Here is a 28000-nt window from a genome sequence, read left to right on the forward strand (position 1 = left end):
CCGCGCAGCAGGAGCGCGCAGAGCCGAGAGGAGAAGCGACGCCATCCTTTCAGCGGAGCCAAATCCGTCACCAGCCCGACTTTGACTGCCTCGAACACGAAAAAGGCGCCGAGCCGCTCTCACCTCCAGTGCCTCCTGCTGTGGCTCAAAAAGCAGGTATGTCCTCTTATTGTTTTTTGTTTTCTTTCTTTTTTGTCTTTTAACCTCGTATACAGTGCTGACGGTTATGAAGAAAACGTTCAAAAGTTGCGGCACAGGTGTTGGTCATCAGGAGGCTCGAATTGTTGCGCATGCGCACTTGTCGCTGCCTGAAACTCTACAATGCTAAAATTAGCATCACTTTATGGCCATACTGTGGTACATTTATATAGCTTCCCCCTTTTTTCCTCTCTTTAAAAAAAAAAAAAAAAAAAAGAAAAAAAAAAAACTTGCAAGACGGCAACGCTGAAGAAAGGATGAGTCTTTGTGAGGTCATTTAAAGGAAAGAAGTGAGAACGTGTTTTTGAAGTTATCAGGCAGGCCTGTTTGATATTTACCACTAAAGTCCTCATTAAACACACATTGACAAAAAAGAAAAAAAGAAAAGAAAAAAAAAACCAGGCCGACCTCCTGTGCCCAAAATGTATATTTGCATTTCAGGTATGTTCACATTTAAAAGTTTGTTGTCAGTCTGTTTGGCTCTGCTTTTGTTGTTTGCTTGGCTAGGTTTTTAGCATGTATTTTTAAGGCGCTGTAGTGACTTTATTGGTCGCAAATAAGCAGCACACACCTTCGCGTGTGCTTTGACGTGTGCACGCTGAGGATGCAGCAGTTTTTCGTGGGGGGCGTACTTGGTTATTTTTCTCTTTTTTTAAATTTATTTAATTTATATATATTTTTAAAAAATAAGGATGCATCCAATTTAATGTTAAATATGTGAACAAAAAGTGGTCCTAATCCTTCTTTTGTGTTCTGACGCTTGATTTTATTTCTAGAATCTGCCTGTGCCATTAAAACTAGCAATGGGTTGCAAATGGCCTCTGGGCTGGACTCTGGACATCCCGAATGGAAATAATTATTCCTCGTATGATCCCTTTTTTTTTCTTTTTTCTCTCTCTTCCAAATGTATGATGTTATAAAGCTATCTTTAGTACTTTTTGGTTATGTGGATTTAAAACTGGACTCAGCACATATAGACAGATTGCAGCCTTCTTTTAATTTATAATGTTAAAAAGATGTACTTCAAAATCAATTTATTTTATATAATAGGCTGAGGAACCATATTTGGTTACCTTAAGGGGAGTTCAAATAGGACTCAACCATAAAGAGATTGCTTCCCGTCTTTAAGTTATGATGTATTTTAAAAGGATTTACTAGAGTGTGGAACCATATTGGGTTACTTGAGTGGAGTTCAAATTAAACCTTACTCGCCTCCATAGAAACATTAGTCACTTCTTTTAACATGTTTAAAATCAATTGATCAGCACACCATTATAGAGTGATTACTCCCTTCATATGTAATGGAATATAAATGCATTTTAAATGCGCTCATAAGGAAAGTAACTATATTTGGTTACAATACTTAAGTGGAGTACACCCAACACCCCTTCTCCACTTTTAACATATAATGTTAATATATTTTGTCAATTTAATAGGTTGAGGAAGCATATTTGGTTACTTAAGTGGAGCACACGTATGCCCCTCTTTTGAAAATGTGATGACATATTTTAAATCAATTTAATTGGGTGATGTACCATATTCGGTGTTCAGATTGACCCTACACCCTCCATAGAATCATTACTCCCGTTTAATATCAATTTGGTAGTGGGAGGAACCATGTTTGGTGACATAGGTAGGGGTTAATTCAATTCAATTTGCTTTATTCAACCACAAAGTTGTAATTAATTAAAAGGCACACGGAGCGGCAGTGGGGGGAAAAAAAGAAGGAAAAATAACACGGTAAACATACATACAGACAGTGCATGATTAAGTGCAGCAACAAACTTCAAGTTAAAACTGAACTCTACACACCTCCATGGAGAAATTTCTCCCTGAAATAAATGATGATGATGATGGTGAACCTCACACCACAGCATTATGTTTAAACACTTATCGACAGTCCAAGGGTTGCAGATAAGGCCTCCTGAGTATATCAATCCCTAAATGTGCACACTGTTAGATCCAAAATGTTGGACCCCAAGCAGTTGTCACACGAGCAGGCTGCAAAGAAGGAGAATCCAGTGTAAGTTAACGAACTGAGGGGGATTTGGAGCCTTCGAAGCGGCGGCGGCATGTTTAGGTTTCATTTAATTCTTCACCAAAGTATCGCCTATTGGTTTTTTTGTTGTTGTCCCTGAAGGCATCACACGCGCAGTCAATGCGCACAATCAAACGCTGTTTGCTTTCCGACAAGATGCTCTCCGACCCTCATTGTTCACTCGGGATGCTGACCTCAGCTCGTTTCTGAGGGATTCCTGGACTTTGTGAGGCATGATTTGCCGAACTCATGGCCGCCGCCTCTCTTCCTCCTCCACTGATTGTTCATGCGTCTGAGCACATAACGAACTTAGGAGGGAGACAGATGACCGCTGACCTGATCCCTTTTATCCTTTGTTGCTACTACTAAACGCACACACACTGTTTCTCCTATCCTGCATCAACAACCTTAAAGGCGTTTTGCTCTCTATCCCTGCACATCCAATACTAGTATGTGTTATGAAACAGCCTATTTGAAACTTTTATTTGGGCAATCATTGCAAAGTAGAATTTCACTTTGTTGGGGGGGGGGGGGGGACATTGCATGGACTGCTAAAGAAACTTTCATCGATATTGTGGTGGTTATAAACCTTTAAACAACTGATATTTGAAAACAAATTGTGCATCAAGCAATACAGACAGCATATACAGTAACAATAATCACAGGTGTACTGTATGTCTGTTATACCACCCCCTGGTGGCCAAGGTGCACACAAGGAGCAGTACAATGTCCATTGAATTGACGCATGAAGTCATGATGCAAAAACTGTATTCTAATTTCTTTTTAATAAATTAGACTACTGTAGTGTTCACCATAGTGTAAGATCATCTTTGACCTACTTTGTTTAGGTGCTCCTGTTTTGGTCAGCAACAAAGTTCATATGGGCTTAGCAGTTAATGCCGTGTGTTTAATAATATCGATGAAGTGAGGTTTTTTTTTTTTTTTTTCTCTCTTTTTTTTCTCTCTGAGGGGGAATTAATAGATGTCTTTTTGAAGTACGTAATGACCAGTATGTCAGGAAATGCATTAATATTTCATTGCAACCTTTTTGGGCATGTCTGCTTCACGGTTCTGGGTTTGAATCTCAGCTCCAGTCTACATGTTTGGAGTTTGCATGTTCTTCTCATTTCTCCTTGTACTCTGGCTTTTTCCCCACGTTCCAAAAAAATGCAAGTTAGTTCATTGAAGACTCTAAATTGTCCGTTACTGTGAGTGTGAATGCTTGTTTGTCTCTCTCTTTTGCGGGGAATGCATTGTTTGTACCTTGCCTGTGGTGCCCACTTTGAACACTTCCAAATATGGTTCCTTGCTTGATGAAAGTTGGGTGTGTCCCAAGAGCGCGTAATGACATTTCTCTCCTTGCCCGGGCCTGTTCCTTCCCGACATTCCTGAATACAAAGAATCTCTCCGTCCACCTCCATCGGGACCTGGAAGAGACGTATTTTTTTATTTTTTCTCCTCCTCCTTTTCTGCCAGTGGAGATGCGATGCCAACAACTGTAAAGGAGATAATGAGCAATTGAGAAGACTTGGAGGAGAATTTGTGAAATTTTCAGAACCTTACTTAGTTGGGGGAGGTGGAAGACATATTATTTTGTCTGTCCGCTCATAGTCGTCTTTTTTTTAAATTTATTTATTTATTTTTTTGAAATTGGGTTCTTGATGTCACATTTCACGTTTGCATTTTTTCACATTTTGCTTGTTCAGCTTTTATCTCGTATTCCTCAACAGAGGCTGCCGTCTCCGTTTTTGTCCTGTTTTGACCTTGCACATCCAAAATTAAAGCTGTTTTCATAAGTCACTTTTAAAAGTTAAATTAGTTGTCTGCAATGCAAATCCCCTTTGCATTATACCTTATACCTTTGTCAAGTTTTGTTTTCAGTCTTAAATTTAAATTAAGGTCCCCTTTAAAGTGAAAAATAAATCAAAATTTGCAGTTGTTAACAACCCAATCAAATTTGATTTAAAAAAAAAAAAAAAAAAAAAAAAAAGTAAAGTATGTCAAATGAGGCTTAAATTTTCAGTCTTTGCACGTTTTCAGCAAGTATCTTCGTCCACGTACATAATGTATCTAGAAACAAATCACTGACTTCTAACTTTTTTTTCCCACACTTGTATGCGAATTAATTGAAAAAGTTCAAATGGCTTCAAATAAAATTCAAACCTCTTAGCTTCTCCTGCCCGTAGATAAACAGTGTTAAAAAAGCACTCTGCCCCAGACTGCATATGACATCTTCACCACAAATTTGGCAACACTTCAAAGGCGATGACAGTCATCGGATTACGGCTCACTTGTTGCTTCCCGTCATTCTGTCCGAGGGTGTGATTACGCCAAAAACTCCCATAATGATTTCTGTGGAAGTTTGTGATGTGATATGCAGATCAACTTACTTTTTGAAATATTTTTTTTTTTTTTTTTACTTAACTACTGTAACATGCACTCACCCCCCCTGAATTAGTTACACCTGTACATTACAAAAGCTCAAATTTATCATTGGGTGGGGGCTACAAGCAGAGCTCCTGAGTGTTCTTGCTGCTGTTCATTGACTTTTGTATTTAGATATTTTCTACTGTATTTGATTGGGTGCAGTTGTCATTACATTCCTGTATGTAAATACTATTACTGTATTCGTTTCTGTTGCCACATACAATGCAGCTCTCATCCACTGGTGCTTTATAAATATATACTCAATCGATTAAAGAACCATTCCAATTTATTCAGGTAATCTTGAACAATATTTGACATTCAATGACACACTCACTTTCCCCAGAATTCCATCTTTTCACATGTCAAAATTGAATGTATTGATATATATTTTACCAATTTACCGCTTGCTTTATGATTATGATACCACTTGGAAATTGTTTATTCAACATAGTGTGTTTTATAAATTAAATTCATTGTTATTATTATTCCACATTTCTAAACTGATTCAAAGTAAACCATTCTTACTACGTCAAAATGTTGCTATTTTGCTATATGCTATCTCGCCAACTGTTAGCGTGTAAGCATTTTCAGTAATTGGAAATAGTGCCTGCATAGACCTTATTTATCTGAGGACTTTTGCAACTTGGGATTTCTATTTTGGTATGAATTGAATTGATTTCAGAGAGCATTATTATGATCCACAAAATTCAAGAGAGACAAAGAAATCATTTCTCGATAGCTGGCTGAAGCTAAAAGTCTATAAAATCCCTAACCCAAAACACAATCTTAATATCAAAAAAGATATGGTTTCCGTTGAGCCTTTTCAGTAAAGCAAAACAACCGTTAACATGTCAGCATTTTATTTCTCCTTTTTAGTATGAAATGCAGCTAAATTTGTAACTGTCTTTGAGGTGTAAATGTAATGTTTGTGTTAATTGTCTTTCAGTATCCATGAAATATTTTCATGCTATTTATTTTTACATTATTTAATCTGAAGCGAGTACCTTAGCATCTTTGAAGTTCTTGTGTTGGATCTCATTGGATTGTGCAGGTGCAGCTAATGTTTTGGCCAATCGGGTTATATCAATGAGAACTGGAAGCTTTGATCTTATTTGAACCGGATTGTTTTGTTGAACAACTTTTATCCATGATTTTTTTTATAAAAAGTGTCATAATGTTTTTTTTTCTTACAGTTGCCATGAGTGACGCAGACAAGTTCCTGTACGGGGACCGCGGCGGGATGAGCGACCCGCTGGCTCAGGCCGACTGGTCCAGCAAGAAACAGGTGTGGGTGCCCTCCGAGAAGCTGGGCTTTGAGGCCGGCTCGGTCAAGGAGGAGCTGGGCGAGGAGTGCGTGGTGGAGCTCATCGACTCTGGCAAAAAGGTAACAGTCAAGAGTGTGTGTGATTAGCAATGGCGCCGCTTGGGAAGCTTCTCTGACGCGCTTCAAATTTCAGGTGAAGATCAACAAGGACGACATCCAGAAGATGAACCCGCCCAAGTTCAACAAGGTGGAGGACATGGCTGAGCTCACCTGCCTCAACGAAGCGTCCGTGCTGCACAATCTCAAAGAACGCTACTACTCCGGACTCATCTACGTGAGTCGGGCCACCTAACCGTTGCGACACCATTGGTGCCTTTCGATGCCCACTTTTTATTTCTCCACCATGTTAGACTTACTCGGGCCTCTTCTGTGTGGTGGTCAACCCGTACAAGCACCTGCCCATCTACTCGGAGGATATCATCAACATGTACAAGGGCAAGAAGAGGCACGAGATGCCGCCTCACATCTACGCCATCACCGACACGGCCTACAGGAGCATGATGCAGGGTACAGACGCGCGCACGTGTCGCAATTTAGAGGAAATATTTGGAAATGTTAAACTCAAATCAAAAACAGTAAATATTGCGACTTAAAAGTGTTTTAACATTTACTGTAATTATGCCTTAGTGATCGACAATGCATTCCGACTACAAATTTTGGTTTTGCCGCTTTCGTAGGCCCTTATTATTTCCACTACACAAGGCAAGGTCTGTAAAGACATGCTTGGAATAGTTTGGCATAGCAAGACTTTATCAAACACTTTTTGAGTGATGATTTTCAGCAAAATGGTAAGCCATTAAGGCCCTCTCTCAGGTCCAACGTCAATGATGTTTCCCCACACTCCATGTTGCAGAAAGTCTTCCCAAGCTCCAGTTTCACTTCCTATTGGTGTAATTTGTCCCCATATTTTATTGAGATGGTGTAGATTAGTGATGGTGGATTTAATCGTTTTTTTTGGTAATTTTGTTTATATCATGTTTTTGTCTTGTTTCCAGATCGAGAGGATCAGTCCATCCTTTGTACGTAAGTCACTTATCTGCTGGTTCTTCAAAGGTACTACAATTTCATAGGACGGCTGCTGCTTTTATCCTAGCAATGTTGATTCATTCACTGCCAGCCCTCCCAGTTAACATGGATATCTGACTTCTAAAGTCGTCAATGGCAGTGAATGTGTTTGTCCGTAGACCTCTTGCCAGTGAAATCGTTAAAACATTGGATGTTTGTCATTTATCTGTGATGCTACACCAATGACTGTTATGTGCTAACTTCTCCAGTGGTGAGTCTGGAGCAGGCAAAACTGAGAATACCAAGAAGGTCATTCAGTATCTGGCCCACGTTGCCTCATCTTTCAAGTCTAAGAAGGATCAGGTTTGCATTAAATTTGTCTAATAGCTTCAATGTCTCAATAGTGTTCTTCCTATTTCGCTTTCTCTTGTTTTTTGTTTTGTTTTAATCCTTCAATCTACCTGAGCACATTCCTCTTTCAGGTCATCATGGCATGTCTGTCTCACAAGTGTGTGCGCTGTGATTGTTTTTTTTTTTTTTTTTTTTTTTTTTTTTTTTTTTTTTTTTTTTTTTTTGTCTCAGTGTTTAGGATTAGGTATCAAGAGTGTTAAATTCACCTTTCACCCTTCCCTTGTCTCTCCAGGGCAGCACAGTTCTGTCACATGTGAGTCAATCGGTCTCCGTATGCAAGTCGTCTGTTTATGCAAACCTTTAAACTGGGAGCTTTCTGTTGTGTTTTGGCTTTTGTAAAGGAAATGCATTCAATCACTTAACAGCTCGTGTGGCATTGAAGGACTGTGATCTGAGAAAGCCAGAGACTGAAGTTGCTCCAGTATATGACTTTCAGCTCTACTACTGTATTCTTAAATTAATTTAAATGTACTAACTGCTTCAAGGCTGCTTAATTAACACACATCATCAGCTGTCTTGTTTGCACGCAAGGAGCTAACTGGCATGCTAAAAAGAGAAGGTGCTTCATAGGCTGGCTGGGGAAGGTGGAGAGAAAACTTGTATACTAGAGCCAAGATGGGGGAATGGTAGAATCCTCAACAAAAAAGTGCTTGCAAAATGGTGTTCGAAATATTGAATAAAAAAATATATATATTTTTTTTTAGGTTAGTGGTGCATTATTCTGAGGAATCGGGGCATTTGGCGGTGATTTAAGTGCTTGCATAAAAGTAAAAAAATTGCAGGATCCAGAGACCTAAATTTTATATTTTGCAAAATCAACGCTAAATTAATGTTAATGTACATATGTTAGTATTCAAACTATTTTCTATCAGAATATGCTACCTTGTCCAAAATGGTTGCAAATATTGGCTGCATTTAGTTAGTAAGGTTGGTGCAGTGTTAAAATGATGATATATATATTTTTAATCAGTCCTCAAAAATATAATGGCTAAGTCATTTACAAAAAGAACATTCTGAAAATTTTTCGCAATTTAAACAAAAAATAAATAAATATATATATACACACACACAGACACACACACACACAATTTGCTGAAATACACACTATTTTATGCCTTCGAAGTAGAATATAATTGGTAAAAGGAAAAAAGGCAATAAAATCCCCAAATTATTTGAAGGGATACAAACATTCATTTCTATACTCAAAAAGTATAGAAATGAATGTATAAAATGTTTCTATGTAAAAAAAAAAAAAATGGGTGGGGAAGAGGATGCAGACTTTAGCAGTCAACTTGTACAATATATGTCAGGTATAAATTTCCAATCTGTTGAAGCCCATATGAGGTGAGCCTGCCTCGCCCCTGCCAGCAGTCATATTTTCTGTGTGTGTGTGTGTGTGTATGTGCATGTCACAATGTAATGTTACATTTCCCCCCCCCCGCCAGGGGGATTTGGGAGGGGTGGTGTTGGAGGCTATACATGTTACCTAACCTGTATGCCTGCATGGATGGAATGGTCCTCTGTGGTTTTGCTTTTCTGGAGGACCTTGTGATCATATAAATCATGTGGGGGGGCTTAATTTGATGTTGTCGAGCTGGTTGTGATGGTATCTCCTATGTGTCAGGGGGAGCTGGAGAAGCAGCTGCTGCAGGCCAACCCGATTTTGGAAGCCTTCGGTAACGCCAAGACTGTCAAGAACGACAACTCCTCTAGATTTGTAAGCATGGCTCACATACATCTTTCTGAAAATTAATTGTCCTTTTTCTTTGCTCAACATTTATTTGTATTTTTGTTTAATTTTTGCTTGCTTAGGGAAAGTTTATCAGGATCAACTTTGATGTGAATGGATACATCGTTGGAGCCAACATCGAAACTTGCATCCTTTTGTCCCTAACTGCCCTCGTTGACAATTTTCCCCAATATCAATCTTAAGTACTCATTTACATTTACATTTCTCATTGTAAATAATTACATTGAAATAGTCTGAGTCAAACTGTCAAAGGCAATTTTTAAGCAACATTTTCATGTAACTGTCATTAATGGAAATAAATGGTTATCAAACTTTTTACACCAAGCACCACCTTAAAGACGTTTTAGCTTTAAATAGCTAAATAGCTTTAAATGTACTGTAGTAGGCCTAAGTGTTCATACAAAATGAGGTTTTATTCCTAAAAAATATATATATTAAATCATTGTCACTGTGACATTATGCAGTTTGAACTACTTGACTCAATTAAAATGTATTGCATACAAGTTAAAAATGTACCTAAATGTTTAAAAACAATTCTTAAAGATTATAAGCAAATGTATTGAAAAGTTAAATACAACTGAACTGTACTTCAGCATTATTCTTTTACATTCCACCACTACTACTAATAGTGGTACTCATACCGCACTGAGAATCACTGCTGTTGATAGATTTAAAAAGAGAACTCTCGTATAATAAAACTACGCACCCATTGGCACATAAGTGGTGTTGAATTTAACAAGTGGAAAGGAATTCATGCAACAGTATAAGAGAGTCTGCATTAGGCGTCATTTTTTTAACTTTCTTTACGTTCGTGTACAGAGAAGTTATCAGCAGCATATCGGGAACAACACTGTGACAACAATTCAGAGATTACTGGCTGTGTCTTGGATGTGAGCCCCTTCACATTAAAATGGAAAGTTAACTTGGCACTGTACACTTTTAATTTGTGACTTTTTGTCGTGTAAGCCATATTATACTTAGCAGTCCAGGTGCAGAAGTCATCCTATTTACTGCCAAATTTTCCTAAAGTATACAACTTTTTGGACATTTGAATTGAGGAAGTTCCTCGTTATAGTATTTAATTTAAAATGATGACTATTCTAGAGTTTATACTGGACGACTATATTTTTGCAAGACTTTCAAGACTGATAGATTTCAGTTACTTTCTCGTGTTCATGAATGTCTTTGGATCGTGGCATTTTGCTGCAGCAGATTTTTTTTTTTTGGGCCGACTTCATTTTGTCAGACAGGTTCTAATTGAGCAATTTCTTGATGGAACTGGTCTGGAGGTAATCGGGCTTCCGTGTGGGCTGTGAAAATGAACTCTGCTTTCCCACAATTTACGCTATATTTAACAAGGAGGGAAATTACTTTTACACACAGGGCCAGGTCGCTTTGAATAATTGTATTCCTTAATAAATGAAATCATTTAAAAACTGCATTTTATATTTACTAGGTTATTTTTGTCTATTTTTATTAGTTTGATCTAAAAGTGGGAAAACTGCAAAACAAAAAAAACTGAATCAAAGAAGAAGGTACCCTATAATAGAAAATGTTTGGGTGTATTTCTGGGTGGGTTGGTTGGTTCATCCTTGACTGAAGTGTTACCAGACCTGTTGGAGAAGTCTCGGGCCATCAGACAGGCCAAAGAAGAGCGAAGCTTCCACATCTTCTACTACATGCTGACCGGAGCAGGAGACAAGCTGCGCTGTGAGCACTCATTTCCCCTCCACTAAATCTGCTTTAATCACAGCATGTCAAATTGAGAATGTGGTCAGGGTGTTGCGTACTTGATCCATTCCATTCTCTTCGTGCAGCCGAGTTGTGTCTGGAAGACTACAGCAAGTACCGCTTTCTGTCAAATGGCAACTTGACAATTCCGGGCCAGCAGGACAAGGACATGTTCTCGGACACCATCGAGGCCTTCAAGATCATGAGTATTCCAGAAGAGGAAAGAATTGGTATGTTTTAAAATGATTGTCTAAAACAATGTTTGAAGCAGATGTTCAAGACTTTCCAAATGTCTTGATAAAAAGGGCTTTGGCACAGTCTTCTTTGTATAGGTGGGTATTATTGAATCAAATGCCGCGGGCCGTAGGTTTAGCATAGGTGTATAGTTGTGTGAATCAATATTATATCACAGCAGAGTATGCTGAAAAAGCGGGATATTTGCATTAAAAATGGGATATTTGCATTTGAAAGTGCTCTGTGTGTCCTCCTCAGGCCTGTTGAAGGTGGTCGCCGCCGTGCTGCAGTTGGGGAACATGACCTTCAAGAAAGAGCGTAGCTCGGACCAGGCATCCATGCCAGATGACACTGGTACTTCTTAAAAGTACCCTCTCTCTCGCTTATTCAAGTCCCTAAATATGATTTGCGTGTCCTCATTGTTCACTCCATAGCCGCACAGAAAGTGTCTCACCTGCTGGGCATCAACGTGACCGACTTCACTCGAGCCATCTTATCGCCACGTATCAAGGTCTCCTATTTTTACATGCTGATGTGTGGTTAGTATATGAAAATGGCCAGACATCTCCTGGTATACAAGTGTCTTTTCTCTCTGTAGGTGGGGCGTGACTACGTCCAGAAGGCTCAAACTCAGGAGCAGGCCGAATTTGCTGTGGAGGCCCTGGCTAAAGCGTCGTATGAGCGGATGTTCCGCTGGTTGGTCATGAGGATCAACAAAGCTCTGGACAAGACCAAGAGGCAAGGAGCCTCCTTCATCGGCATCCTGGACATTGCTGGCTTTGAGATCTTTGAGGTGAAGTGCCACTTCGTTGATTAACGTATATTTAATCAGTTGAACCGCTCATTGTCACGCTCATTTTCTCCCTGCAGCTGAATTCGTTTGAGCAGCTGTGCATCAACTACACTAACGAGAAGCTGCAGCAGCTCTTCAACCACACCATGTTCATCCTGGAGCAGGAGGAGTACCAGAGGGAGGGCATCGACTGGAGCTTCATCGACTTTGGTCTGGACCTGCAGCCCTGCATCGATCTCATTGAGAAACACGTGAGCTGTGACACGCTTGGCACCTGTCGAGCTACGCTGACAACATATTGACGGGTGACACACTTGCCTCACAGACACGATTGAACAAGACTTGCATACTTACTATCTTAGGTTAACTCGAGTAATATCGTGGAATTTCCTTACTTGAACTAACTTTACTCAGTTTAACTTTAGTTACTCCATGTTAACTTTAATATGAAATTAGCTGTCCAGTTTTTTTTTTTTTTGTAGCTGACCAAGAGTGTTTGGTTGTTTGGTTACTTTGAAATTGCTTTGAGTTGATGCATATTTTTGTTTTCATCTAGTTTTTTTCCACAATAAATTCAAGTTCTCAGTTGAATGGATCTTGGCTATTTGAAATTACAATTCCCTCTTAGATTGTATTTTCCCTCTCTTACCATGAACATCATTTGAATGTTACTTGGTAAAAACTTACTAAAGGCTTTAAACAAAATCTGGTCCGTTTTAAATGTATCTCGGTCCCAGAATTTCAAAATAAAGGGATTTGTACGAGGCAACGTATCCAACATGAGCAACCATCCTTATGATTTTTTTTTTTTTTGGTGTATGTGCTTTTATGTGCCCCCCCAATACCGCAACACATTAGAACAGATATGGATCATTAAGTTCATAGTGCAAAAAAAAATCATGTATTTATAAGTTCTAAACATGTATTTATTTACCTTCTGTCTTTAAGACACCAGCGATAAAGAGAACAATATTCTGGCAAGCTCGGGTTTAAACCATCATTCATCAGGCTGTAGTTATCGCTGTGCAAACGCAGGAAGTCCGCCAACCTGTTTTCAGGTTGGGTCACGTGACGTTCCACATAACCTCCCTTATTTGTGGACTCAATATTTTAGTCATTCTGTTTCACTTAATCTTCATATGGAGGCTCAGCATCTCTTGTGCACGTAACAGACAGTAGAACCTTTTAACTTTTGACCTAGAGACTCAGACACTTTCCACCTATTCCTCTTTTGATTTCAGTCCGGACCTCCTGGCATCTTGTCTCTGCTGGATGAGGAGTGCTGGTTTCCCAAGGCGACCGACAAGAGCTTTGTGGAGAAGGTTGTTCAGGAGCAAGGAACACACCCCAAATTCCAGAAATCCAAGAAATTAAAGGATGACTCTGACTTCTGCATTATCCACTATGCTGGGAAGGTAACTGAGAAGTCTGTGTGTGTCTTAGACTGATAGCAGTAGATGTGAAAAAGTGGTTCTAGTCTAGAGGTAATGTACAATTTTAGGTCTTTATCCAGAAAGACGCATTCTCTTGCTACAGGTGGACTACAAAGCAGATGCATGGCTGATGAAAAACATGGATCCTCTGAATGAGTGTGTGGCCACATTGCTCAACCAGTCCACTGACAAATTTACAGCTGACCTTTGGAGAGACGGTGAGTGGAATTTGCAAAAAGGACCCCCCTGCCATACATGTTGCAATGTGGCCATCTGGTGTCCATTCGAGTGAGCAGCAAGTTCACTGTAACTGTGGCGTAATATCAAGAAGGACTCGCCAGTTGCTACATTGCCTTTACGCCTTTTGTGTCCTCGCAGTCGACCGTATTGTGGGCCTGGATAAGGTAACGGGAATGTCAGACTCCATGCACGGCGCGTTCAAAACCCGTAAAGGCATGTTCCGCACAGTGGGCCAGCTGTACAAGGAACAGCTCGGGAACCTGATGGCCACGCTCAGAAACACCAACCCCAACTTTGTTCGCTGCATCATCCCCAACCATGAGAAGAAGGTGGTGTTGTTGTTGTCATTATTATTATTACCATAATTTTTTTTTAACTATATCTGTATATATAAATCTATATCTAATGAGGCTAATACCAGATTTGTATCCAGGATTCTGCCCTTACATTCAGTGATGCATGACACTAGTCATAAAATACCCTAATGCAAGGGCTGAAAAAGTTGTTAAAAGGGAACAAAAACAGTAAATGCTAACCTAGCCATACAGGAGCAAAACACTTGCATGAGTACTGATGATCATCTCAACTCTACTGTCATGACACCAAAAAACTCTTATACGTGGACACTTCTAAAGTCTGTTTCTTCCCGTGGTCCTCTTTTTCTACGAAAGTTCTGTCAGGGGGCAAAAATCTGTCACAAAAAGCAAAAAAAAAAAAAGCAATTAATAGTTTGCTGCTGGCTGAAATGAGGCTCGTGTGATATTCTGACACTTCCATGTCCAGAATTTGTACGATATGGAAGTGTTTATGTATTTAAGCATTACAGTTTCACTGTATCCTCCAAAATCTTTTTATTGGGGTTTTAAGATTTTCCCAAATGTTTTTTCTGGTGATCTTTAGCAAAAGTATAGGTACAACCTTCTTTTTTTTTTTTTATGAAATATAAAATGAAAATAGAATGAATAGAAAATGTTGTTGGAGACTAAATAAATATTTAAAAACTTCTAATCTCTAATTATATATTTATAACTCCTTTCTAGGCAGGTAAACTGGAGCCTCACCTGGTTCTGGACCAGCTGAGGTGTAATGGTGTCTTGGAGGGGATCCGAATCTGCAGACAGGGCTTCCCCAACCGTATTGTCTTCCAAGAGTTCAGACAGAGGTAAAGCCCACAGAAACATTCATATCGGTTGGGGAAAAGAAGCGATTGAGTCAAATAAAATATAATTTAATCGTCTTCTCAGGTATGAAATCCTCACTCCGAATGCCATCCCGAAGGGCTTTATGGATGGCAAGCAAGCCTGTGAGCTCATGGTAGGAAGCATAAATCACAGAGCAGAATTAAAAGGGAGAAGCGACCTAATGTGACCCCGGGAAACGTTGCCGTTTCAGATCACTGCTTTGGAATTGGACGCCAACCTATACCGCATCGGGCAGAGTAAAGTGTTCTTCAGAGCTGGCGTTCTGGCTCACCTGGAGGAGGAGAGAGACATTAAGGTCACTGATGTCATCATCACCTTCCAGGCCTGGTGCCGAGGATACGTGGCCCGCAAGTAAGGAAGTTTTCTGGATATAGTTTGTCATCTTTGTCACAAACTTCTTATCTACAAACACATTCATGTTTGTTTAACTATAGAGCCTTTGCCAAGAGACAGCAACAGTTGATGGCTATGAAAGTTATCCAGAGGAACCTTTCCGCTTACCTCAAATTGAGGAACTGGCAGTGGTGGAGACTTTTCACCAAGGTATCACGATTTATTCCAAGAATGACAACGTAATAAGCTTTGTTGGGAATTTCTCAACTACAAACTAATGTGCGTCACAAAACATCTGTTGAACACAGTGGTGTTATTAAGCCCCAAAGTTACACAATTTGTGGTACTAGTTTGGGGTGGTGCTTTACTACATCATACTGACTGAGCTGTTTATCTGAACAAGATGTCCCTCACATTTAGCCATTTTTGTTGTTGTTGTTGTTCTCGCCGCAAAGGTGAAGCCGCTGCTGCAAGTGACCCGACAGGAGGAGGAGATGGTGGCCAAGGAGGAGGAGCTGCAGAAGGTCAAAGAGAAGCAGTTGCAGGCTGAGGAGCAGCTTCAACAATACGAGAGCAAGCAACAGCAGGTATCAAGGTCACTGATGCAACAAGAAGCTATTAATATGGCACATCTGAAATTAGATGGGAACAATTAAAGTATACACATTTTAGAGAAATATTTGTGCCGTTATAGACAATTGAGCCCAACATTTTCATATCCTCGTCAAATTTTGAGTTACAAGTCTTAATTTTCTTCAGTGAATTATTTGATATCTTACAGCTGGGGCTGAAATGCTTAAGTGCCAAAACTGGAAGACTATGTTCATTCAGCTACTATACAGCTTAACAAATTATTCAAAATGATATTCCTTAAATATTTTTTGTCTTTGTCTCTTGCCACTTTTTATTTTATATATATTTTTTGTAATTTTCAGCTAAGAGATAATACTCATTCAATAAAACAATTGTGCTGTCCGTATCCATTTGTGTCGTGCTTTAGACCTGTGGTGGCCCAGTGCCAAAACATGCCTTGTCAGCCCCAAGCCTTGCAATCATGCAATTATCCCTTCTCATTTATTTATGTATATATATTTTTGTTTGCCCTTGACCGCCAGCTGAGCTCAGAGAAGCTGGTCCTCCAGGAGCAACTCCAGGCCGAGACGGAGCTGTGCGCTGAGGCCGAGGAAATGCGATCCCGTCTGGCAACCAAGAAGCAGGAGCTGGAGGAGATCCTTCACGACATGGAGTCTCGCCTGGAAGAGGAGGAGGAACGTGTGGGCCAGATGCACAACGAAAGGAAAAAGATGCAGCAGAACATTATAGTCAGTGAAGGGGGTCTGGATTGTACACGTACTGTACTCAAGATATCAGGTTTAACTTTTTTTTTTTTTTTTTTTTTTTTTGCTGCCCTTCTAGGACCTAGAGCAGCAGCTGGATGAGGAAGAAGCAGCCAGACAGAAGCTCCAGATGGAGAAGGTCACCACGGACGCTAAAGTGAAAAAAATCGAAGAGGACATGATGGTGCTTGATGACCAGAATAACAAACTCAACAAGGTCACAAGCACTCTGCAACGCTTCACACCACCCAGCATGGCTGCCACTGCGCACTTGCTCAAGAATGAGTTGTCTTTCTCTTGATTTTACATCTTCAGGAGAAGAAACTTTTGGATGAGAGGATCTCAGAGTTCACAACCAACTTGGCTGAGGAGGAGGAGAAATCTAAAAGCTTGCAGAAACTCAAAAATAAGCATGAGGCCATGATCATGGATTTGGAGGGCAAGTATTTTTGTTGTGGTCTAATCTATCAGTCTGATTCAATGGATGTATTCAAATTAATCAATACAGAATCCAGCATAACTTTGCCCTCTATCATCATCGATTAAAAAAAAAATATATATAAATCAATTTGGGGGCAAAAAAAATAATCTAACAAAGCTGGTTGGGAACGCCTGAAAACTAAACTAAAACTTTATTTGTTTTATATTTCACTTTAAGTTTTGAAGTTGTGATTTGTTTTTATATAAACTGCAATTTAGTGAATTTATCAGTAGTTGCCGTGAAATGCGTTTCCCCTTAATTTAAGAACAGTGTGATGCTAAAGCTGTTCTTTTAAAGTCTGTGTGTGTCCAAACTTTCAGAACGTCTAAGAAAGGAGGAGAAAATGCGCCAGGAGCTGGAGAAGAACCGTCGTAAACTTGAGGGTGACTCAACAGACCTCAGTGACCAGATTTCAGAACTTCAGGCCCGCATCGCTGAACTGGAAGCTCAGCTGGCCAAGAAAGAGGAGGAACTGCTGGCTGCACTGGCAAAGTTGGTGTCTCTTTCACTTTCCTCCTTTCAGCCTGCCTCCATGCTCACCTGCTCTTTACTGCAGGATCGAGGAGGAGGCCGCAGCCAAGAACACGGCCCAGAAGAATATCCGTGAGCTGGAAGCTCAGATCTCTGAGCTGAAGGAGGATTTGGAGCTGGAGATACAAGGGCGCACCAAGGCAGAGAAGCTGCGCAGGGATCTGGGTGAGGAACTGGAAGCTCTCAAGACTGAGTTGGAGGACACTTTAGACTCTACTGCAGCACAGCAGGAGCTGAGGTAACGCAGCAGCTCACACTTGGTCGCACATTGTCCAAGAGTCATTGTAGAGACATTGTGTAATTGTAATTCATGGAGGCAGCTTTTCATAAACTGCACTGTACGTATATGGCACATGGACATCACGTAAGGCCAACTGGACATTGAGCGATGTGGCCGAACTGCTGCGGACAGTGTCGACAACTTAACCAAGCAATGGAATATCTGCTGCTTTCCAGATCTAAACACTGACAGCTAACGCTAATCTCTGCAGCCAACAAAGCTCTATGCAGCTCTGCTTATCTTGGGGCGTTGCACTTGAAAGTGGCTCTGGATTTTAGCTGGATGTGTCATAGGATGAGAAATTTGAGGTAGTTATCGTATAAATTAGCCCGTTATGTAAAAGTGAAGAAGTACAGAACGCCTCACGCACACATATACATTTCAGAAACAGGCAAACGATTTATTTAGTCTAATTTCTTATTTGGGCAATAGAAGAGCTGTTTTCATGACCGCTTGCCACACTCCATCCTTTTAGGACCAAACGTGAGACGGAGGTTGCGCACCTTAAGAAGAATCTGGACGAGGATGCCAAGGCCCACGAGCAGCTCATGGCTGACATGAGACAGAAACACAACCAGGCCTTTGACGAGCTTAATGAGCAGCTGGAGCAGGCCAAGCGGGTAATGAGCATAACCTTCCCTTGCTTACCAACGACATGTTGAAGTGTTGAACCTTGACCCTGTGCACACAGAACAAGATGTCTGTGGAGAAATCAAAGCAGGCCCTAGAGAGCGAGTGGAACGAAGTGAAGATTGAGCTAAAGACCCTGGCACAAGGTAAATCTGATTCTGAGCACCGTCGGAAGAAAGCAGAGTCCCAAGTGCAGGAGCTTCAAGTCAAATATGGAGACAGCGAACGGCAGAGGCAGGAGATGGTTGACAAGATGGCCAAAATGCAGGTTCGGACATATTCAAAGAAATTGGAATTGTTCATAAAAGACTTGTTTTCACGCTGTCACTTTCCATGTATTTAGGCTGAGCTGGACAATGTCAACAGCCTTCTGACAGAAGCAGAGGGCAAGAACATCAAATCCAGCAAAGACATTTCTTCAGTAGAGTCTCAGCTGCAGGATACACAGGTACTGACCCAAAAGATGCATGGTGGTGGTTATGGATCATTTGATTAAAATTCCTTGATTGTGTTGTAATTAAGAATCTGAATGTGTCATATTGGGCATATTGCTCAACTTCCCATAGTGGGCCATGTTGTTCTTTAGACCACAAACTAGTCAATCAACAGCGCCTCTGCTGGTCGGTAGTGTACTCCATTTTGACTGCTTCACAATGCAATTAATCAACAATCATCCGTTGTCTTTATGATCTTCATGACTTAGCAGTGATGGTTGGCCTGTGTGAGTCAAATATTTGCTCTCCCTAATTAGTGGTGTTTTCCACCAATTCACTTTTTTGTTTTTGTTTTTGCCACCATATGTCCAAGCTCATGTAAAAATATGTAAGCGAAAACAAGTGCTACTTGGTGTGTAACAACCAAAAACACATTTTGTAGTGTCCTATTTGCTCCACTTGTATAAGCGCTTGTTAACATCGGTGAGAAGTATGGTAGCATTGATTTTTGTTTGGGAAAAAGCAATTTTTTTTGTTTATACGTTGTGAGAGCTCCCACACGCGATAAGGAAGGAAAATATCAGCACCTGTTCTTGATGCTGTGATCGTCTGTGTTTTAGTCGATGACCAGCACACTGTGTACTACAACAGTGTGCTTACCTGTGTGCTTCAAATTAGTAGGCCGCTCGTTTGACAAAATGAAGACTGTCAGACGATGTGTACTACATGGTATTTGTTTTATATTTTCTGCCAGAAATGATGAGCACTGTCTTCTGGATGCAAATGTCTATATTGATGCAAAACAACTTGTATTTTGATTGACATTTGTTAGATGAAATTGTAGAATGTGACCATCCATGGAAATTATAAAAACAAATAAAAAAAAAAAAATAAAAAAAAAGGCCTTCGAAGGCCTGTTAGAATATTCACTCATGTTTTTTTCCCCCTTGAATTACAGGAGCTGCTCCAAGAGGAGACTCGTCAGAAGCTGAACCTCTCCACTCGCTTGCGGCAGCAGGAGGAAGAGCAGAACAACATGAGGGAGCTGCTGGAGGAAGAGGAGGAGGGCAAGAGGAACGTGGAGAAGCAGGTCTTCTCGCTTCAGGTCCAGGTTAGCTTCACTGACACTTGAGTTTGTTCTCTTGCTTCCAAAGCCCTCAGCCACATTTTGTTTTTCTCCTGGTGCTCTTCAGCTTGCTGACATGAAGAAGAAGTTGGATCAGGAGATGGCCAACCTGGAGAGCGCAGAGGAGGGTCGCAAGCGCGTCCAACGCGACACCGACTCGTTGCAGCAGCAGCTGGAAGAGAAGACCGCCGCCTACGACAAACTGGACAAGACCAAAACGCGTTTGCAGCGGGAGCTGGATGACCTCACGGTGGACCAGGACAACCTGAGGCAGGTGGTCTCCAACCTGGAAAGGAAGCAGAAGAAGTTTGACCAGGTATTAAAGAGGCTCACAATAAACCTCAAAGGTTGATTGAACAAAACTGATGAGATGTCCATTTTAGATTTAACTGCGTGGCTACAACCAGCGATACACCTACACAATATAACCCTGTAGAAGAGCGGTTTAAAAAAATAAAAATAAAATTCTGCCTTTTAGAATGATTCAGGTATTTAACTGTTAATCATGGTGGTGTAAAAGTGGTTCCCAAAAAAACGACAATCGACCTGTATTTTAAATTATTTTTTTGGTTTGTATTAAATGCCTCCATGCTCCACTAACTGTAGATGCTGGCTGAGGAGAAGACCATCTCCAGTCAGTATGCCGAGGAGCGCGACAGGGCTGAGGCCGACGCCAGAGAGAAGGACACGCGGGCGCTGACCCTGGCCCGCGAGCTGGAGACCATGACGGACCTGAAGGACGAGTTGGATCGGGTCAACAAGCTACTCAAAGCAGAGATGGACGAATTGGTCTCCTCGAAGGACGACGTGGGCAAGAGTGTAAGAGAGAACCCCACAGATGCTGGAGAAGAATGCGTTTAGCATTGTGACTCCTATCCTTCATCTTCCATAGGTCCACGAGCTGGAGCGGTCCAAGCGTACCATGGAGCAGCAGTTGGAGGAGATGAGGGTTCAGCTGGAGGAGCTGGAGGATGAGCTGCAGGCCACTGAGGATGCCAAACTACGTCTGGAGGTCAACATGCAGGCCATGAAGGCCCAGTTTGACCGGGACCTGCAGGCCAGAGACGAGCAGGGCGAGGAGCGGAGGAAGCAGCTGGTCAAACAGGTTGGTAAAATTTAATCTCCCCCCCCCCACCAAAAATACACCTTTTATGTTGGCTTGACCACAGGGTTGTTTTGACTTAAATCATTATTTAAATCAAGCCCTATAAAAATGATGATATTCCACTGAAAAAGATTCAGAGAAATTATATTTAGATACCGGTATGTGTCATCCAGTAAAATTACTTTTTCTCTTAAAATGCCATTATTCCATTTCAGCCTCCCAAAAAACGAACACACTTTTGTTATGGGTTTTTAATAAGTAAAAAAGTGCTTTATCATATTGTAGTTTATAAAAACATATAACTAATGTAAATAATGAAACTGTTAGTGTTCCAAAGAGTTACCGGTGCTCGTTCCAAAATTTATTTGCCATTGTAAATGGTTACATTCTCGTACAGTGGTCTGACACTACAAGGAGCATGAGACTTTTAATATTGTGATCCCAAGTGTATTTTATATTTTTATCACTTGTAAACAACTTGACAGGTCTATTTAAAAATGCATTAAGATTTTATTTTCTTAAATCAAACTTCGTTTATTTATTTATTTTTTTGTGTGTCTTCAGGTTTGTGGGATGGAAGTGGAGCTGGAGGATGAACGGCGGCAGCGCTCTCAGGCACTGTCTGCCAAGAAGAAGATGGAGCTGGACCTGGCAGAGCTGGAAAACCAGATCGATGCTGCCAACAAGACCCGTGATGAGGCCGTCAGACAGCTCAAGAAGCTGCAGGTAAAACATTAAATAATAAATGCATAAAAAAAGGACATTTTGTATGCTGACAAGTGTTGCATTGTTCGATCATGCGCCATGTCCAACTGAAAGGCCCTTATGAAAGAGCAAATGAGAGAGTTCGACGACCTGCGCATTTCCCGAGATGAAGCGGTCAACGTGGCCAAGGAGACCGAGAGGAAGCTGAAGGCCATGGATGCAGACGTCCTGCACTACCAGGAGGTAGCAAAGTCGATTTTATTTCCACTTTGTAGAGCCGATCAATTGCCTTTGACTGTGCATTTGTGCATGAATGGATCAGCGTTTTCTTTTTTTAATAGCTGCAGTGCCTTCTGCTTCCTACAGGATCTCGCCACTGCCGAGAGACTAAAGAGACAAATCCAGGCAGAGAGAGACGATTTACAGGATGAGATTAACAACGGCAACACTAAAAAGTATGATTAAAAAAATAAAAATAAATAATAATAATGTAAAATGTACAGTGGAACAGCTCAAAAATTTAATGGTGAATTGACAGAATTTTGAATCATTTCTGGAACAATGTGCCCCAAAAAATCTAACACAAGCTTTGATTTAAACTCTGTTAGCAGCTGAAAGATTAACTGTTGATGCGTTTTGCCTTTTCTTTAGCTTTTTTTTGTGCCACCACAGTGGTGAAAAAAAGGATGATAACCATGGAACTTAATGTCCGACCTACGAAGACTGTCTGGTTGCTGAGTAATGACGTTACAATTATCACTGGCATACTAAATTTTTACCAAACAGTAAATACACTATACTGTTTACAAAACAATCTAAAGTTATGCCTTGTTTGTCACGGGGGTTCCGAACTGCCCCCACAGTAAGTAAAGTCTGCGAAGTAGCGACCACATATTTTGGGGATTTGTATATCTTAAAGCTGCATGAACCTCATCAGACTTGTATTAATCTTCCCCACGCTACGATTAACCTCTACCATAGTCATAAACACTTTACTCTTAAAACCTAACACTCTTAAACGCATGTAAATAACTGCAAATTAAAACTGAAAGTCTGAAGTTAAAGCACATCTTGTTTTTTTTTCATTTCAAATCCATTGTGGTGGTGTTGAGAGAATTGTCAGTCCTAATATTTATGCACCTGACTAAGTTCCCTGTTAAGAGCAGACCTTTCATTTGTAAATTCCTGTTAATTCCCATGGAACGTTTCCAACTATGAAACTCCCTGTAATTTTGCAACCCTTAGTCGACTCTCATTTTTCATTTTGTTGTTCAGTTCTCTGCTGACTGATGAGAAGAGGAGGCTGGAGGCTCGCATAGCTCAGTTGGAGGGAGAACTGGACGAGGAGGTGCTCAACACCGAGATGGTCAGCGAGCGTCTGAAGAGAACCACGCTACAGGTAAGATTTATTTTGGGGAAATAGGACATAAAATTATTCAGTGACAGGAGATCAATGTGTTTGTATGTATGTGGCTCAACTGCTGTCATTTAGATGGAGCAGCTGACCACAGAGCTGGCTGCCGAGCACAGCAACGCCCAGCGTCTGGAAGGCGCTCGTTCCCAGCTAGATCGCCAGAACAAGGAGCTGAAGTTGAAGCTCCAGGAGCTTGAGAGCACCATCAAGTCCAAGTACAAGTCCACCATCGCCTCCCTGGAGGCCAAGATCGCTCAAGTGGAGGAGCAGCTCGACATCGAGTCAAAGTGAGTCCGGATTGCCTTTAGGGAAAGAAAATCTCTTGCAAGCGTTTTGTTGTCACGAGCCTCCAACATTAATGTTCCGTTTGTAATTCAGGGAGCGTCAGCAAGCATCCCGGCTGGTCAGGAGGACGGAGAAGAAGCTGAAGGAGACAATGTTGATGGTTGACGATGAGCGGCGCTGCGCGGAGCAGTTCAAGGACCAGGTAAGCTGCCACATGGCTTCTCTTTCAGCTTGCCACCATATGGCACTGTTGTTTCTTTCCAATATACAGTGGGTACGGTAAGTTTTCAGACCCCCTTAAATTTTTCAATCTGTTATATTGCAGCCATTTGTTAAAATAATTTCATTTTTTTTAGTAAATGTACACACAACACCCCATATTGACAGGAAAAAAAACTAAATTGTTGAATTTTTTGCTGAGTTATTAAAGAAAAACTGAAATATCACACAGCCTTAAGTATTCAGACCCTCTGCTGTGACACTCATATTTAACTCGAGTGCAGTCCATTTATTCTGATCATCCTTAAAATGGTTCTACGCCTTCATTAGAGTCCAGTTTTGTTTTATAATACTGATTGGACTTGATTAGGAAAGCCACGCCCCTGTCTATATAAGACCTTACAGCTCACAGTGCATGTCATAGCAAATGAGAATCATGAGGTCAAAGGAACTGCCTGAAGAGCTCAGACGGAATTGTAGCAAGGCACAGATCTGGCCAAGGTAACAAAAACAATACTGCCGCACTTAAGGTTCCTAAGAGCACAGTGGCCTCCATAATCCTTAAATGGAAGACGTTTGGGACGATCGGAACCCTTCCTAGAGCTGGCCGTCCGGCCAAACTGAGCAATCGGGGGAGAAGAGCCTTGGTGAGAGAGGTAAAGAAGAACCCAAAGATCACTGTGGCTGAGCTCCAGAGATGCAGTCTGGAGATTGGAGAAGGTTCTAGAAATTCAACCATCAATGTAGTCCTCCACCAGTCGGGGCTTTATGGGAGAGTGGCCCGACGGAAGCCTCTCCTCAGTTCAAGACACATGAAAGCCTGCATGGAGTTTGCTAAAAAAACACCTGGATGGTGAAAAATAAGATTCTCTGGTCTGATGAGACCAAGATAGAAATTGCTGGCCTTAATTCTGAGTGGCATGTGTGGAGAAAACCAGGCACTGCTCATCACCTGTCCAATACAGTCCCAACAATGAAGCATGGTGGTGGCAGCATCATGCTGTGGGTGCTTTTTCCAGCTGCAGGGACAGAGAGACTGGTTGCAATCCAAGAAAAGATGAATGCGGCCAAGTACAGGGATATCCTTGACTAAAACCTTCTCCAGTGTGCTCGGACCGGGCCGAAGGTTCACCTTTTTTTTTTTTTTTTAAAAAAAAGACAATGACCCAAAGCACACAGTTAAAGGAGTGGCTTCAAAACAACTCCGTGACAGTTTTTGAATGGCCCAGCCAGAGCCCTGACTTAAACCCAATTGAGCATCTCTGGAAAGACCTGAAAATGGCTGCCCGCCAATGTTCCCCATCCAACCTGACAGAGCTGTAGAGGATCTGCAAGGAGGAATGGCAGATGATCCCAAAATCCAGGTGTGAAGAATCATCATTCCCAAAAAGACTGTGGCTGTATTAGCTCACAAGGGTGCTTCTACTAAATACTGAGCCAAGGGTCTGAATACTTATGGCTGTGTGATATTTCAGTTTTTCTTTTTTACTAAATCTGCAAAAATTGTGCTGTCTACATTGAGGAAAATTTGACTTAAATGATTTTAACAAATGGCTATAAAAAAAGAGAAAATTTTAAGGGCGTCAGAATACTCTGCAATTACCAGTGAATGTCAGAAGAAGAATCACCTTTTATTGTCATGAACATGCATGTATGCACACGAAATGTGTTCTCTGCATTTAACCCATCACAGTGAACACATACACAGTGCGGTGTGTGCGTGCTCCGTCTAGTGGTATATGAAAAGCACTGATTTAAGTCGCATTTTTAATGTAGTAAAGTACATTTAAGTACAACTCAGTTGTATTTGACTTGAGTACAATACAGCTGTATTTAATCTTTTAGTACAAAAAGAAAAAAAAAATCACTTTATTCAACAATTTCCAACACTTCTGTTCACTAAAAAAAAAAAAAAAATTGTTACGTGATAATTACAGAACCTTTCCATTATTCTGACAGTAATGTGGAACTGGTCTTTTTTACTTTGGCTTAGTTGTATATAAATTTTGAAATGCACTTAACATTACAAATTATTCCAATATTTTTTAGTTTTCTTATTGTAATGTGTACATGTACCATTTAGCCCAGTGTCTTAAATGGTCCCTCTTTCAGTCTAATTTTATACATCAGTCTCTCCATGTCTCATCTTAAATTATAGACGTCATGTTGTTTTTTCCCCATCCTTTTACAATTTTCATTTCAGTCGAAATTAGTACGGTTTCATTTATTAATTTTTTCTTCTTTGTTACTTGTCTGAGATTAATTTGCCTCTGAAGACTGCTTTTAAGGCATCTCAAGCTATACCCAGATTTGTTGTCAAATTTTTTTCTTTTAGGTAATGAGTAAATTCTCATTCCAGAGGGTGTACTTAGTTTTTTTTTTTAACAATTTTTTTGTCAATTTCTTGTTTCTTTTTACACTAGGTGTGTCCAAGTTATGGTCTGAGAGGTTTAAATCACATGGCCTCGATATCATCCATTTTGTCAATGACCCGCTGCTTCGCTGGCTTGAGCGCACCACTGCCAAATCTCTTGTTGCAACTGAGTCATTTCGTTTCTCACCCTGGCTGTGATTTCTTCCTTGACGGCTTTCAGATCATTTTTCATTTTGGTCTGTGTGGCTTGAATCTGCGTGCTAATGCCGACCCAGGCTCTCTTGTACCCACTTTGTGAGTGTCGACCGCTAACACATTTATCCTTTTCGTCCTGGCGGATTTTCTCCGAATCTGAATTTTCTTTTCTTTCCTTTGCACTAGTTGTTCTGCCATGAAATATTTTTTTTCTCTCTCTCCCATTCACGGTTTAGTGTCCTCACTGTGTCTAAAAATAAGTTTTCAAGGGTTTGTCAAGTTGTATTGAGGGCGCTCTCAGCTCAGCCATGTATATTGCCCATCCACCAAACGTAGTCCATTGTGATACAATTTTTAAATGAAGTGCAATATATTTTAACTGTGATTAGCGAGCGGTGAGTCAATTTCAAGCTTTGTCGATCCAGTGTAGTTAAGTGGACTTCTCTGCAACAAGTGTCTGCAAAAGCAGTGACCATTGGAGGGAAAAAAAAAAATCTAGTTTTATATGATCTCACTCACATATGTGTGCGAACCCTCTCTGCAGGCTGACAAGACCAACAACCGCATGCGCCAGGTGAAGCGCCAGCTGGAGGAGGCAGAGGAGGAGGTGAACCGATCCAACGCCTACCGTAGGAAGCTGCAGAGGGAGCTGGAGGACGCCAGCGAGTCGGCAGACGCCATGAACCGGGAAGTCAGCAGTCTGAAGAGCAAGCTCAGGTTGGTGTACATCACGACAATCCAGCAAAGGAATAAAAGAACCGTTCTCTGGCACGCTGTAGAGCCAAGGCCAAACACTCTTAAAGGAGACATCATTCATTTTGTTCACATTTGAAAACATTTCATAGGTGTCTTAAATCGGCCTCACTGCAACAGAACAGCTTGCTCACACCCGTTTTCAGAACTAAAAAGAATTGACTTGGTTCTTAAATTTTACTTTTGATGGGTGGGCAAGCCTGCCAGCTACTAAACTATTTTTATACAAGCAATTAGTCAATTTGACATATTTTCCCCTTTTTAAGTTGGATCAGCACCAACTATTATACACTTCATGCATATGCCTAAATGACAATTTGACTGGTCACATCCTGACCTGTATTCATGTCTTATTGTGAAGGCGCGGAGACGTGCATTTGAACATCCGCCGCGCCATTACTCGCACAGGACTGGAGAGCGACGAGGAGCTGGACGTATCCACTGAGGCGTCCGAGCCGGCTGCTGAGTGAGACCAGGAACGAGCAGAGGGAAATATTCTGATTGCAGTTAAAGTGCAATGATAGCGGAAACAAAAGCCATGCCAAATGAAAACTATACAACATTCTGGCACAGAATTGTATACCCTTTCATTCCTTTGTAAAACAGCCTTATCACGCTGACTTCATCTTTCTCTACTAACAGGGCTTTATAGTGTATTGTACAACGATCCTTATGCTGCAAGCTCTGCTTGAACTACTCACGTTATGCTTTTTTTTTTGTGCAGGGGGTTCATATTTGGCATCAGAATAAATGTATGGCCTCTAAGATGTTAGCTCAACTATACTGGTGGTGGGTTTACCATTTAGCAGCAATCTGCACATTTGCCTCTGAATTTTGAATTCTGCGCGAACTCTTAATACAGCGCTGCATCACGCCCCCCCAACCACCCAAAAAAGCACATTGTATTGTTGCAAACATCTTACGGCTGGTCTTTGTCTTGTCAAATGCCTTCATGGATATCTATAATAAATAATCATCTGGTGACCGCTTGTGTGTGTCTGAGTGTTAGTCA

General features: G+C 40.9%; 1 protein-coding gene across 1 annotated transcript; it reads left to right on the forward strand.

Moving 5' to 3' along the window:
- Positions 1 to 27972, forward strand: myh9a (myosin, heavy chain 9a, non-muscle). Its single transcript, XM_061771697.1, has 42 exons — positions 1 to 156; positions 5857 to 6047; positions 6121 to 6261; positions 6338 to 6494; positions 6983 to 7010; positions 7262 to 7355; positions 9028 to 9120; positions 9216 to 9279; positions 10765 to 10863; positions 10971 to 11114; positions 11377 to 11472; positions 11553 to 11629; positions 11717 to 11911; positions 11989 to 12162; positions 13153 to 13326; positions 13448 to 13562; positions 13723 to 13913; positions 14625 to 14746; positions 14829 to 14898; positions 14977 to 15137; positions 15221 to 15329; positions 15575 to 15706; positions 16235 to 16441; positions 16536 to 16673; positions 16772 to 16895; positions 17258 to 17429; positions 17494 to 17706; positions 18224 to 18368; positions 18440 to 18646; positions 18722 to 18826; positions 19771 to 19923; positions 20006 to 20254; positions 20545 to 20757; positions 20831 to 21043; positions 21608 to 21769; positions 21863 to 21991; positions 22115 to 22203; positions 23024 to 23147; positions 23241 to 23449; positions 23541 to 23649; positions 26780 to 26952; positions 27350 to 27972. Exons 2-42 carry the CDS (start codon positions 5862 to 5864, stop codon positions 27456 to 27458), a joined length of 5865 nt encoding a protein of 1954 aa, XP_061627681.1. The 5' UTR covers positions 1 to 156; positions 5857 to 5861; the 3' UTR covers positions 27459 to 27972.
- The last annotated feature ends 28 nt before the right edge of the window (positions 27973 to 28000 follow it).

The sequence above is a fragment of the Phyllopteryx taeniolatus genome, chromosome 4 (assembly GCF_024500385.1).
Source record: "Phyllopteryx taeniolatus isolate TA_2022b chromosome 4, UOR_Ptae_1.2, whole genome shotgun sequence".
NCBI lineage: Eukaryota > Metazoa > Chordata > Actinopteri > Syngnathiformes > Syngnathidae > Phyllopteryx > Phyllopteryx taeniolatus.